This window comes from Triticum aestivum, chromosome 2D (assembly GCF_018294505.1).
Source record: "Triticum aestivum cultivar Chinese Spring chromosome 2D, IWGSC CS RefSeq v2.1, whole genome shotgun sequence".
NCBI classification, from domain to species: Eukaryota; Viridiplantae; Streptophyta; class Magnoliopsida; order Poales; family Poaceae; genus Triticum; species Triticum aestivum.
The window spans coordinates 596342088-596356900 of record NC_057799.1 but is presented as its reverse complement, the minus strand read 5'-3'; the positions used below and the strand labels follow the sequence as shown (position 1 = coordinate 596356900).

The window sequence follows — 14813 nt, the reverse complement described above, 5'->3', positions numbered from 1 at the left end:
ATCAAATCTCAGCCTAAGAAATTCATTATGGACACCTCAATACCAACCATGTGCTTGAAGAAAAAACGACAAAAACACCACTCCTTGCAGCAAAAATAGGATGGACACAAAGCAAAAACTCCATTCACGGTAAAACAACTCTCAATCACATATGGGAATAACTCGAAACTACATCGACAACTACATGAAAAGCAACTGCACATCTCGCCACACCAGGTAAGGCAGCGTTTTAATCAGCCAACGGAACATAACAACATAGGCGCTCAAGGTGGTGACATCACAAGTACATGTGCTACAATTATAATTATTAGTAGACCAATAAATAATTCAGGTCTACACACGGCTACTGAGCCCTCAACATACAGGAAAAAAAATTGTTGCTCAAGCACGCGACGATGAAACCTGATGGTTAATCAGGTCACTAACACGGTTGCGGTCCATTATCCAAAACATGCAGCGTAACCTTAGGGTTGCTGCAGGTGCTCTTCCGATGACCCCCTATAACTCCACAGTTTGAACATTTGGACTCTTTCCTAGCTTTCTGAGCGTGGTCACGCCTCTGTGGCCAGGTTGTGCTGGTCTCCCGGTCGAAAAGAAGCATCATGTATTGCCGTACAAGCAGATGCATGGGGCAGCTTGCCGGAACATAACCTTTCTGGTTGGCACTTTCGCTCCATCGCGTATTGGTCATCTTTCCACAAAATTTTCCTCTAAAGTATGGCTTCGCCCACTTCTTCCTCACTTGTTATATTTGTCTCAAGGGTGTTTATGCGGGCCATAAGTCTCCGTGAGCACCCCCTGAGCAGTTTCAAACTCATCAACCATCATCATGTGATAGACGATCTTGTGAAAATTAGATCTGAAATTGCTCCGTTTCATGAAATATGAACCAAGAGGTGTCTTTCACATTCTTAAGAAACATACCACTTGAATCATCAGTGTGCGCTGTTCGGCATCACTTTCTCTATCACGACCTCCATCGCCCTGCTCTGGTCTCCAGAGACACACAAAACCTTGTGATCAATCAGCAAACTGAAAATGAAAAAAAAAGCTCATCCCAGTAATAACATAAGTCATACACTGACAACATGCTACCTAAAAAAACTGGTTAATTATGGTACGGTTCATTGTTTCATGCACCTGTCAGCAAGGTTTGGGGATGTTTGCCTTGCCACCCATCATGCGGATAAATTAATTGAAAACCCACTCGAAGGTTTCCGCCATCTCATCCCTTAGAAGCAACTCTGCCAAAGATCACAAACCATGCATGGCTGCATCATTCACAATGTCTCAGTTATATGAACCACATCGGTCTTAACTATGACGAACGCAGCGTGCAAACATATGCCAGCATGTATCAGCGACACATTTTAATTTAGATGGATTTCATTCCGAGCAGAGTGTGTAAAGTCTGGAAAAAACACGTCATGCGAATAATACAGCTCGTACAGGCCATCACTGAATTACCTCTTCGTCCACCCCGGCGCATCGCCCACGTCACCTATGTTGTACTCCATGGCCGCGTCCAACAGATCTGACTCCGCCTCACTCTCAGTTTTTCTAATGCATTGTTTGCCACCCAATGAATGCCCCCAATGGACACACCACGGTAGCAAGCCAGCGGCATTGCTGCCAATCTGCTGAGCCGCATCACCCCAGTAAATTCGACCAGAATCAGACCGTTTCTGTTCAAGATAATGTACGCTAGTGCCTGGTCCTAGCTCTATTTTTGTCCCAGAATTTTGGAACAGGAACAGAATTCAGACCGAATTCTGAAACCAGGTCCTGGTTCCTTTTCCCTCGCAGAATTTGGAATCAGAGCAGAACTTAGGGAAACAAGAGAGGGCAGTGATATGTACAAGTGAATCCCTCGCCAGCCAACCTAATTCACAATTTCTCCAACAACCGAGACAGGACAACAACAACAGGGCAGTAAAATCACTAATTATACAGATCATGTCCACATTTCCATCTTTGGTTTGATTAGGCATGCTAGTATACTGAACAAATGTGCTTCCTAATTACCTAATAATTATTAAAATACAGAACAAGATTGCATCATTAGAATACAAACCGAATTTGCCTGGTTACTCAATTAGGAAGATCAAGAACACATCACCAAAATATACAAAAGAAAATACTATCACGCATCTAACTGCATCATCCTAGAACAAATCATGAATAGATTAAGAACAGATCAAGAACGCAATGGACAAAGAAGGTCTTGAAATCCTAACCTCACAAGATCTGCAGGAGAAGGAGGAAGAGATGGCGTGGATATCCAGAGATTGGCCTTGGTGCCCCTTGGCGGCGACACCAAGGGTCCATCCTCGTCGGAATGGGATCCTAGTTGAGATGCAGGTCGTAAGAGGAGGGACTCGTCGGGCGGCGCTGGGCTCGTGGAGTCGAGGGGGTAAGTTATGGGCCCGTAGGTGCGTCATGTACCATTGGAACATATGTACGTCTTGCCGTCACAACATCGTCAAATCGAACGGCGGACTCACCGTATCCCACTGTTCAGCGCTACGTTCCTTCCTGCTGCCCCACATACTCGCATTCAATGCACACCACAACGCGTCCTTTTTCTATTCGTACACGAAGCGAGAGCAAGCGAGCTCGTCCACCGAATCGCCGCTCTCGGATATGCCCCCCATATCTCACCAACCATATTTATTTGGATACGCGTCCTTATTAGTATTGCTAGAAGTATACATTCCGTATATGAGATTTTTTTTGCGAGAATTCCGTATATGGGAATAACTAATGGTAGATGGAGTAGCACACTGCTGCATACCCACTGACATAGAAACTTGTGAACTTTAACCCGATCCCCTGTTTTCTGTATTTTAACTTCTGTGACAAAGTCAATGATTCATTTAATGTGTCCGGTAGGAGAAAAAACTTATGTTGGTTTGATTGAACATAGCACTCTTGTTAGAATTAATCATAGTCACCACCTCTTGATTGCATGGGCTTAATTTCATTCTAGTGCTAGTTTTGGACCGAAAGTCCTCTTCCGCTCAAAATTTGACAAACTTATTTTTGGAGCATTGACTTTGTTCTTTTTGCCATGACTTTCACGAATGTCCTTTCATGATACATTTTTTAAAAGGCTTTCATGTTACATTTTTGCAAACAAAAAAAATATTATCAAAGTTTACCACAAAAAAAATCAGAATTTTTTTATAAGTTACTATTTCTTTGATTTTACTGTTTATTGGGGAGCATTTGAGCTCAGGAGCAAATACTCCATGTCCGTTTTGGACTCCCACTCGGTGTACGGATATTTTTCCCCATTGTCAACCATTAATCTGGTAGACAAAGTTTCAAATTTCAAATCAACAATTTTTAGGGATACTGAGCCCAATTTATAAATAACAATGCTTTAGATAAATATAAACATAATTCACGCTCCTAGAATCAGATTGACATTATGTTTTATAAAGTTTTAGGTAAATATAAACAATAGTTATGTCAACTATACATACAAGCCCCTCAAGAAAAAATAGCAGTTAGTGCACAGATAAAATAATTGAAATATAACCCGCCACATGTTGATGTTCGTCAGTGACATTCTGTGCACACATATGCATATGATTTTTAATGTCGGTGACGGTGCCCGGCGACGTATATTCACGAGTAGTATGGCCACGCTGAGTCGGTGTCCGTGAACCGGGCAACAGCCATGGGCACGTCGACCGAATGGATGCTCGACTGAGCCGGGAAGGGAGAAAACGGCGGGCCGCACGGGAAGTAAATTTCGTCCATCGCCATAGCCTCCGTGCTCCCGGGGAGTCCGCCGCCGGCCGGCGTCGGATCACTCGAGTTGATCGCTTCCACGGGCAGCGACGACGACGACGGAGCTGCAGGTGCCTTCACGGGAGCAAATGGCGAGCGGCACGAGATCTCCGCCACCGTCGTCTCATCCAGGCCCATGCTCACGCCAAGCAAGCTCGGCGTACGCCCGCCGGCCGGAGCACTCGGGCTCGCTCTTACGACTGGCGGCGGCGAGGACAAGGACGACAGACCTGCAGGTGTAGCTCCGCCGATGACCATGGCGAGGCACGAGGCCATGACGTCGTCGTCCAATTTGGCGCGTTGAGGATCGAAATGGCCGCTACTTGTCGTGTGCTTGTTCCCACCGATAGATTCTCTGGGAAGCACTGCTTCTTGTTGGCACTTGTGCTCGTTCACGTAGGTGACCTGGAACATAGGACGACGGCCGCTGCTGGTATCCTGCTGCTGCACCGTCTTCTTCGCCCTGCAGCCGCGGTCATGGCTAAACATGCATTTGTAGTAGCACCTGCACGCGCATACATATATGGACCTCATGGTTCAGTTAAGAACGGGTACGAAAACGTCCTCTCATAATTAGTGTGTGAGTAACCGAAGACAAAGGGCATGCTCAAGCTGAAACTTGTGATAAAATACAGCTCTTATTTCATCATTTGAAAAGTCAGGTTGCTCGGCATGTGTACGGTGAACTAGTAGATATCTGGGATAACAATAATGCTGGTCCTACCAATCAAAATCCTCCACATCAGCTTGCTTGTAAAAAATTTAAGTAACCTTTTGTAGATGTAGCATTGCCCGTGAGATAATTATGAAGCTGGCGGATAGAGCTTTGTGCAAAGTTGTCGATATATGGAGTTGAGCTTTTATGTTCTCGAGAGAATTTAGAGTACACCAAAACTCATGTATAGTTCATAAATTCAATATTGACACAACTAAACTCTATCAAGCTTCCACAATGCAAAATGAGTATCATTAGATTCATCATAAAGTGTATTTTTATATTTTATCTATTTACTACTCCCTCTGTCCCAGAATATAAGAACGTATCCCGTGAAGAATTCCTGGGTCCACTCATCATCATCCATATGTGGACTGTATCCGCGATGATTAAGAGATGGCACCACGTAAGATGGTTTGAGGTCTCAATTAATTAGCACTTCACCTTGCAAATTTTCTGTTCTGAATGTTCTTTTGCCCGTATTTTCTCCACTGGTAACCATCACTATGAGGCGAGGCTGTAATCTCCTTGCCGGTAACCCCGTTCCCTCTACCCTTCCTTGTAGGAGCAACCTCTTCTCCACCACTGTATTGTTCCATGCATGAAAAACAGCAGCAGGGTGACAAATCACGTACATGTGGAAACATCAAAGACTATAGCCAGGAAAGGTGACAGGCGGATAGGCCAGCAAAAAAAAAGGCAGATAGGCCAGCAGTGTACCAGATAGGAATATCATTTGTGGGAGTCCGCTGATCGATGCCACCCTCAGTGATCGCCGCCCCCGGCGCCGCCATTCTGCTACTGTCACCGGGCCTGAGCATGAACAGAGACACCATGAACACCCGAGAGAGCTCCTGGCTCATCGCGACGGCCGCCTCCTGCCCACGTCCGTCGAGGGGGCCGCGGCGCAGCAATGCCAGGAGCCTCGCGTTGAGATCGTACCCGCCGACGAGCTCCTGCGATAGTTTTTCTATGGCCTCCTGCCCGAACGTCATCTCTTCAAACTGTGGCATTGTAGGAGGTGATCAGGTGAACAGTTTGTGAGGCTGATATTGGCCTAGCCGAAGCCCGAAGGTACTTATATAGGGGAGACGGACACCCACGTACGCTACACTGATCAGTCACTGAGGGCATGATCACCTCCGTGTAAAACTCTGTGATTGCCAGTCATCGGCGTCCGACGGTGGCGGGCATTTCATCGGTCAGACAAACGGATGCATTGATAGATAGATTTTCTTTTCATTCTCCTTGAGATAGGCTGATCGGTGGGGCTTGATCTGGCATGGTAGGTGGCGTATGGACAAGAGAACCTAGTGAAAGTCACGCCACGAAAACTCACATAGTGCAAGTCATTCAATAATAGGCAAACTGGGGATGCCCACTGTAGACTTTTGTTTCCCTACTGTGCAACATCTCTGCTATTAAGGGGACAATTTGGTAAATGCCGATTCAGTCACATCTCCTTCCTTTCTTAGGATGCTGGATCTGCTGGGGGGACATGTGACACTGCCATAAAAAACAAATCAATCACCAATCAGAAAAATGTCTCCAGCAACCCCAACCCAACCGATTCACTGTCATACATGACAAATCAAACTATCTACACTACCAAAAAAGACATAACGTTCCCATTTCACTCAACGTTCTTCCGCCTCCGTTCCATGCTTAGTGCGCCAAGAAAACCACAGGAAAACCGGGGATCCGGCTTGCCTGCTCCCTCTCCATGCTCCCATCCGTGCTCCCACTTCATCCTACGGCTGTTCTTTTTTCCTTTTTCTTTTCTAATCTAATCATCTCCCCCCCTGATTTTCAGGGGGTGGGGCCGGGCCTTATTTTCTTCCAATCAAATCAAGCCACGTATGCGGGAGCACGGATGGGAGCATGAGAAGGGAGCAGGCAAGTCTCGTCCGAAAACCGGCACACACGTCTTCTCCCCTCTATTTTCTGTTACTCTCTATTATTAAAGGGGATGTTTGTACGTCGTTCATCCCCAAGCCCATTGATCGAAGGATCTTCCCACGATGCTCTATTTCCTTTTACTGACCGCAACCCCACCCAATTTGGTAAGTGTTGATTCAATCACATCTCCTTCCCTTTTTATGATGCACTGACGTGTCTCCCTAACAGATCCACTGCCATAAAAAACAAATAACTCATCAATAAAAAATTGTCTCCAGCCGCCCCAACCGATTCACTACCATAAATGGCAAATCAATCAATCTGACTACCTAAAAAAGACATACCATTCTCATTTCGCTCAACCTTCATCCGCCTCTGTTTCATGCTTAGCATGCCAAGAAAACCATGGGAAAACTGGCATGCACGTCTTCTCCCCTCTATTCCCTCTATAATCTCTACTAGAGCATCTCCAATAGATGGTCCAAATTTTGACGGTTTAAAACCGGAGATGTAAATTTTGGACCATCAAAAAGTGCGTTTTGGAGCTCCGAAAAAAGGCCAACTCCAACAGATGGTCCAAATTTGATGGATTATGGATGGGCTTAGGCCCATATAAGACAATAATCCCTAGTTAATCTCTAAGGCCCATGCATATGTACGGTGAACCCTAACTCAGTTCACTCACTCCCTCTCGTACAACCCTAACCGTCATCTACTGTTCCTCTCCTTGTGCTGCTTCCGGCGATCCCATCCCGACGACCGCGTGCACGGTTGGTCGGGACAGCAGGTGCCTCCGGAACCCTGTTGTTCGAGATCCTGCCCGGAAGAACGGCAATAAGGTTTTTGGGGAGCGTCTCGACGCGACTGCTCCCGATCCGTCCCCGTCTCCGTCCGCCTCTGCTTCCACTACTTCCCCTGCATCGACCCCATGGCTGACGACGCCGCCGCAAAGAAGAAGGCCTCGGCCGATGCCGAGGCTGCCGCTGCCGCCCCCGCGTTGGCCTGGCCAACCGGAGGGTATGACTCGTTCATCCCCTATTTGCTCGTTCATGTGCTAGCTGTATATATGCTGTTCATAGATGTTTCGGTTCTATGTACTGTACGTGCTCACATGCTTACATATCGGTATGAGATGCATACTGTATTTGCCATGATTACTGTTTATTCGTGGATTAGATTAGTCGGAAAAGTGCTAATATTTCCAACAATCCAAAAACCTTATTTTAGGCACTTTTCGACTCATGGCTTCGCCGCTACTCTGAAACCGGAAAAGTTTACTGGAACACATTTTAAGCGTTGGCAGACGAGGACTACCTTGTGGCTCACAGCAATGAACGTGTTCTGGGTTGGTGGTGTGTCTCCCACGGCAACGATTGCTCCTGAACAGGAGAATGCATTTAGGGAGGCAACCACCATCTTTGTTGGAGCCGTTCTTACTGTGATCGGAGACAATCTAGTTGACGCATATCTCCATATGCGCGTTGCCAAGAATTTGTGGGATGCACTCGAAGCTAAGTTCGACGCAACCGATGCTGGCAGTGAGTTGTATGCCATGGAGCAGTTCCATGATTACAGGATGGTTGATAACCGTCCTGTATTGGACCAGGCTCATGAAATACAATGCATTGCCAAGGAGCTGGAGCTCCTGAAGTGTGAGTTACCGGACAAGTTTGTCGCGGGTTGCATTATTGCAAAACTCCCTCCTGTATGGAGGAACTTTGCTACTTCTCTCAAGCACTTGAGACGTGAATTCTCTGTTGAGGATGTCATCGATCATCTAAGTGTTGAGCAGAACTCGAGAGCAAAGGACTCACACGTGAAAGGGGAAGAGGGTTCTTCTAGCGCCAATGTGGTGCAGAAGAACTCCCACAAGTTCAAGGGAAAGAACTCTGTCCAGCAGAATACTACCTTCAAGAAGAAGGGTAAGAAGAAAGATTAGAAGAGAGATGGCTGCTTCACTTGTGGTTCAGATGAATATTGGGAAAACAAGTGCCCAAACAAGTATAAGAAGCCAGGACAGGACGCAAAGTCTGTCAATGTGACTCTGAGCAACAATGATGCGGCATCAGGGTATGGTAATCTGTTTACCATACTTTCAGTTTGTCAGTCCACCGATTGGTCGGTTGACACTGGGGCCAATATTCATGTATGTGCTGATGTGTCTTTGTTTTCTTCTTACCAGGTCACACGAGATTGTTCCGTCCTGATGGGGAACGGCTCGCACGCTTCTGTTCATGGTGTTGGCACGGTAGATCTGAAGTTTACTTCGGGAAAGATCGTGCAACTGAAGAACGTGCAGCATGTCCCCGCTATCAAGAAGAATCTCGTTAGTGGCTCCCTTCTATGTAAAGAAGGGTTTAAGTTAGTACTTGAGTCTAACAAAGTAGTCGTATCTCGATATGGACTATTTGTTGGAAAAGGATATGATTGTGGTGGTTTGTTCCGCCTTTCCCTGGAGGATTTCTGTAATGAAGTTGTGAACCAAATTCATTCTAATGTGAACGAATGTGAGGTTTGGCATTCACGTCTTTGTCACATAAATTTCGGTTGTATGACCCGGCTAGCTAAGATGAATCTAATCCCAAGTTTCACTTTAGCCAAAGGCTCTAAGTGCCATGCGTGTGTGCAAGCAAAGCAACCTCGTAAGCCTCACAAGCCTGCGAAGGAGAGACACCTGGCACCACTAGAGCTCATACATTCAGATCTCTGTGAGATGAATGGTGTGTTGACTAAAAATGGAAAGAAATACTTCATGACTTTGATTGATGATTCCACTAGATTCTGTTATGTGTATTTGTTAAATACAAAGGATGAGGCTCTACACTACTTTAAAATCTATAGGCTGAAGTTGAGAACCAACTTGAGAAGAAAATAAAACGAGTCCGGTCTGATCGTGGTGGAGAGTACTTTTCTAGTGAGTTTGATCTATTCTGTGTGGAACATGGTATTATTCATGAGAGGACGCCTCCCTATTCACCCCAGTCAAACGGGGTTGCCGAACGGAAAAACCATACTCTAACAGATTTGGCTAACGCCATGTTAGATACATCGGGTTTATCCAAGGCATGGTGGGGAGGCTGTATTGACATCATGTCATGTCCTGAATAAAGTTCCCGCGAAGGATAATGAGACTACTCCCTATGAGCAATGGGAAAAGAAAAGAACTACACTCTCTTACTTGCGCACTTGGGGCTGTTTGGCAAAAGTCAATGTGCCGATCCCCAAAAAGCGTAAGTTTGGACCAAAGACCGTGGACTGCGTTAATTTGGGCTACACTAAGAATAACGTTGGCTATAGATTTCTAGTGGTGAAATCTGAGGTACCCGACCAGAAGGTCGGTACAATTATAGAGTCTAAGGATGCTACATTCTTTGAGGATATGTTCCCCATGAGAAACATGCAAATCACTTCTAGACTGGAATTTGATGAGACTCCTGAACCTGCCATTCCGATGGAATATTATGAACACAAAAGTGATGAAAGTTCATCAGAGGATGACGAGGAAGCTCCTGTTAGGAGCAAGAGACAAAGGACTGCAAAGTCTTTTGGTGATGATTTCCTCGTGTACCTCGTGGATGATGACACTCCCAGTTCCATTTCAGAAGCTTATGCATCTCCGGATGCTGACTACTAGAAGGATGTTGTCCGTAGCGAGATGGATTCCATCATGGCTAACGGGACATGGGAGATCACTGATCGTCCTTATGGTTGCCAACCATTGGGATGTAAGTGGGTGTTCAAGAGGAAGCTAAGGCCCGATGGTACTGTTGAGAAGTACAAGGCTAGGCTTGTGGCCAAGGGTTATACCCAAAAGGAAGAAGAGGATGTCTTCGACACTTACTCACCTGTGGCTAGGCTGACAACCATTCGAGTGTTACTCGCTTTGGCTGCCTCGCATGGTCTTCTCGTTCATCAGATGGACGTTAAGACGGCTTTCCTTAATGGAGAGCTAGACGAGGAAATTTACATGCAACAGCCGGATGGCTTTGTTGTAAATGGTCAGGAAAGAAAGGTGTGTAAGCTAGTGAAATCTTTGTATGGCCTGAAACAAGCGCCTAAGCAATGGCATGAGAAATTCAATACAACTTTGACATCTGCTGGCTTTGTTGTTAATGAAGCTGACAAATGTGTATACTATCGCTATGGTGGGGGCGAAGGAGTTATACTGTGTCTGTATGTCGATGACATACTGATATTTGGGACCCACCTCAAGGTCATTGAGGAGGTCAAGGATTTTCTATCTCATAATTTTGAGATGAAAGACCTGGGTGTGGCTGATGTTATCTTGGACATCAAGCTATTGAGAAATACTGAGGGTGGAATTACACTTTTGCAATCCCACTATGTTGAGAAGATTTTGAGCCGTTTTGGATATTCGGACTGCAAACCTTCTGCAACACCATCTGATCCTAGCGTGCGGATTCGAAAATTCGAAGGCACGGCTGTAGATCAATTGAGATATTCTCAAGTGGTTGGTTCACTCATGTACCTAGCTTGTGCTACTCGCCCTGAAAACTCATTTGCTGTGTGCAAACTGAGCTGGTTTGTTTCCAATCCGGGAGATGTGCACTGGCATGCTGTTGAGCGAGTGATGCGCTATTTGCAAGGTACTGTGAACTACGGGATTCACTATTCTGGGTACCCGATGGTACTTGAGGGGTATAGTGATTCTAACTGGATATCTGATGCTGATGAGATGAAAGCCACAAGTGGATATGTCTTCACACTTGGTGGTGGTGCTATTTCCTGGAAATCTTGCAAGCAGACGATCTTAACCAGATCGACTATGGAAGCAGAACTCACAGCATTAGACACATCATGCGTCGAAGCAGAATGGCTTCGAGAGCTTTTGATGGATTTGCCGGTGGTTGATAAACTAGTCCCGGCTGTCCTTATGAACTGTGACAATCAAACAGTGATTGTCAAGGCTAAGAGTTCAAAAGACAACTTGAAATCCACAAAGCACATAAGAAGAAGATTAAAATCTGTCAGAAAATCAAGAAACTCCGGAGTAATAGCGTTGGATTATATCCAGACGGCTAAGAATCTAGCAGACCCTTTTACGAAAGGGCTATCACGGATTGTGATAGAAAATGCATCGAGGGAGATGGGTATGAGACCCACGTAAGTTGCCATGGGGGTAACCCAACCTATGTGATCGGAGATCCCGTGAATTAGGACCTGGGAAAACAATCTAGCGGTCAACTGAGGAGAGTATCCTTAATTATCCCACTCCGTTGGAGATGCAATAATACTCTCAATTTTGTAAGGCAGGCTGACTTTGTCTTAATGTGTTCTAAAGCTTATGTAAGCAAGATGCTAACCTACAGAGCATTCTTTGGAGGAACACACCTATGTGAGCCCGACTGCTGGTCACAGTCTATGAGATTGGGTGATCTCTAGGAAACTCATGAGAAGGTACGGAGTATGACTAATAAGCTCCACCCGTGGGGTTTAGCCTTCGGCAGCCACGTATCAGCTGACAATAGGTGAAACTTCTGCACGCCAGACTGACAATTCAATGCATAGTCCATTGTTCAGTTGTGAAGAAGTCTAATCCTATTGCTCTAGGTGCAAGTTCAACTTAACAGTCTCCACTGAAAATTCTGGTATATCAAACATTGTTTGGAACAGTTGACAAACTTATGTGCCTCGAGATCTGGTGGGGGATTGATGGATTATGGATGGGCTTAGGCCCATATAAGACAATAATCCCTAGTTAATCTCTAAGGCCCATGCATGTGTACGGCAAGTGGTGGGAAGTGTGGGAAGTTTAGTCCCGTATTGCTACAGTAAGAACAGTGAGACCTCTTTATAAGGGCTGCTCTACCACTTGCTATTGGGAGCTTGGGAATAGGAGCTGTACACGCGCGCTCCTCCTCCTCCGCCGCCCGCCTCGCCTCGCCACACCTCGCCTCGTCACGATGCGCGCGCGCGCCGCGGGTTGCGGGAATGAGCCGAGCCGAAGCTTATTTTTGCCGCTCCGGAATGGTTAATTAATTGTTAATTAATTAACGAGTCGTGTACGGAAGCGCCACTGTCCGAGACGTTGGACTGTGGGCTGTTCGCGGACTCGGTCGTGGGCCTGGCCCAGGCCCATCTACCTGACGGCCTATATAAGAAGGCACTGGCCGGTGGAGTGAACCCTAACTCAGTTCACTCACTCCCTCTCGTACAACCCTAGCCGTCATCTACTGTTCCTCTCCTTGTGCTGCTTCCGGCGATCCCATCCCGACGACCACGTGCACGGTTGGTCGGGACAGCAGGTGCCTCCGGAACCCTGTCGTTCGAGATCCTGCCCGGGAGAACGGCAATAAGGTTTTTGGGGAGTGTCTCGACGCGACTGCTCCCGATCCGTCCCTGTCTCCGTCCGCCTCTGCTTCCACTACTTCCCCTGCATCGACCCATGGCTGACGACGCCGCCGCAAAGAAGAAGGCCTCGGCCGATGCCGAGGCTGCCGCCGCCGCCGCCGCGTTGGCCTGGCCAACCGGAGGGGATGAATCGTTCATCCCCTATTTGCTCGTTCATGTGCTAGCCGTATATATGCTGTTCATAGATGTTTCGGTTCTATGTACTGTACGTGCTCACATGCTTACATATCGGTATGAGATGCATACCGTATTTGCCATGATTACTGTTTTTCGTGGACTAGATTAGTCAGAAAAGTGCTAATATTTCCAACAAAATTCATGGTCCAAAAAAGCAACTCCAATAGATGGTCCAAATTCATGGTCCAGAAGAGCAACTCCAATAGATGGTCCAAATTCATGGTCCAAAACCTTGGGGAATTCCGTCGAACACCTTGTGCGCGCGGTGGAAGAAGATGGCCGCCGGTTGGATTGGCTGCTGCTGACGGTGCGGTCGGCTCCGGACGGCGGCGGTGATAAGAAATGAGGGTGGAGGCCGGCCAAGAGGAGCTCGGCGGGCGGCGAAGACTAGTTCGGCAGCCGGGCGGAGGGCTTCGTGCGGCGGTCGTGCGGCCGGTGCAACGGCTGTGGGCAGGCTCACGGCCGACGGGAGGAGGTCGGCGGCAGGCTAAGCCCCGGCGGAGGCCTACCGCGGCAGCCGGACCGCCGGAGGGGCCGAATCCCACGCCGGCTGCCACCCGATTCGGCGGCGGCGGGGAGGCGACGGGGGCGACAGCGGCGGAGGGTGGCGGTGGCAGAGGGCGGCGGCAGGGATGTGGGGTGGTGGCGGCGCCGACGGCGAGGTTTTGGGCGATCGCGGCGGCGGACTCCGGCCGGCTGACTTCGGGCGGGCGGACGGGAGCGGGCGGGAAAGGAAATGAAGTGGCGGTTGGGCGTTCGCGGGCGGCGGCTGGTTTTGGACCAGATGCATCTCGTGATGTATATTTGCATCGCGAGGTGTTGTATTTTACATCACGAGGAGGCCGCGGTCCAATTTTTTGTGCATATGAACCGTCTGTTGGAATAGCGTTTTTTGCCCCAGACGGTCCCAAAGTTAGGTACTTTTACATATGGACCATCTATTGAAGATTCTCTTAAAGGGAGTTTATACATCGTTCATCTCCCGAGCCCCACGAATTGAAGGATCTTTCCACGATTCTTTATTTCCTTTTACTGATTTCTGTTTTTTACTGACCGCAACCCCACACAATTTGGCAGGTGCTGATTCAATCACATCTCCTTCATTTTTTAGGATGCACTCATGTGTCTCCTCAACTCATCCACTATCATAAAAAATAAATCAATCACCAATCAAAAATTGTCTCCAGCAGCCCCAACCGATTCACTACTATGCACAGCAAATTAATCCATGTACACTTCCTAAATAAGACATGAAGTTCCCATTTCGCTCAAACTACATCCTCCTCCGTTCCATGCTTAGCACGCAAGATAACTAGAGAGAAAACCGGCATGCACGCACTACAAAAAAAAGACACATCCGTGACATTTTGGGCCGGACGAATTTTTTCTGTCATACATATGACACTTCTATGACGATAATTGTGACAAAACCCGGTATCATCATAGATGTGGTAGGCTCCTACTTCTATGACAAAAAATCATTACAGAAAATGGGCTTTTTGTCCTGGGCGGGCCGGAGACGCAGATGCATGACATTCTTTGGGCCGTCCATGACGGAAAAAACCGTGGTAGAAGTAAGGGCGAGGAAAATTTCGGGGAGTTCCCGGTTACGGTGGGAGGTCGGGGGCCGAGCGATGCGCGTTTCTCTCGTACACGTACGCGTGTGTGTGCGAGGCGTTGGCTCTAACTGAACCTGAGCGACGCGTTGGGCTCTAAGTGAACCCAGGCGATTGCACTGCAGGCTACGCGTTACTGAACCCGAGCGATCGATCGATGGCTGTTAACTGAACCCGATCGAGCGATTCCTTCGTTACTGCTGCTAACTGAAGCCGATCGATGCTGCCTCTAGGAT

General features: G+C 47.4%; 1 protein-coding gene and 1 long non-coding RNA gene across 2 annotated transcripts; both read right to left on the bottom strand.

The window, feature by feature from the left end:
* Positions 1 to 268: 268 nt before the first annotated feature.
* Positions 269 to 2411, bottom strand: LOC123054824 (uncharacterized). Its single transcript, XR_006426340.1, has 4 exons — positions 2238 to 2411; positions 1141 to 1244; positions 925 to 1032; positions 269 to 798 (listed from the first exon to the last, which is right to left on the bottom strand). It is a non-coding gene; the product is annotated as an uncharacterized lncRNA (long non-coding RNA).
* Positions 2412 to 3633: 1222 nt separating this feature from the next.
* Positions 3634 to 5526, bottom strand: LOC123050265 (probable WRKY transcription factor 47). The gene is made up of 3 exons (XM_044473087.1): positions 5234 to 5526; positions 4958 to 5098; positions 3634 to 4303 (listed from the first exon to the last, which is right to left on the bottom strand). The coding sequence occupies exons 1-3, from the start codon at positions 5524 to 5526 to the stop codon at positions 3634 to 3636; spliced, it is 1104 nt and encodes a 367-aa protein (XP_044329022.1).
* Between the last annotated feature and the right edge of the window lie 9287 nt (positions 5527 to 14813).

What these genes read in the sequence shown, in the direction of transcription:
- LOC123050265 (XM_044473087.1), bottom strand. Translation starts at nt 5,526, where the DNA reads ATGCCACAGTTTGAAGAGATGACGTTCGGGCAGGAGGCCATAGAAAAA. An exon ending in ACAAATGATATTCCTATCTG is followed by an intron (nt 5,099 to 5,233) that starts GTACACTGCTGG and finishes GGAACAATACAG; the next exon opens with TGGTGGAGAAGAGGTTGCTC. An exon ending in CAGAACAGAAAATTTGCAAG is followed by an intron (nt 4,304 to 4,957) that starts GTGAAGTGCTAA and finishes ATGCGCGTGCAG; the next exon opens with GTGCTACTACAAATGCATGT.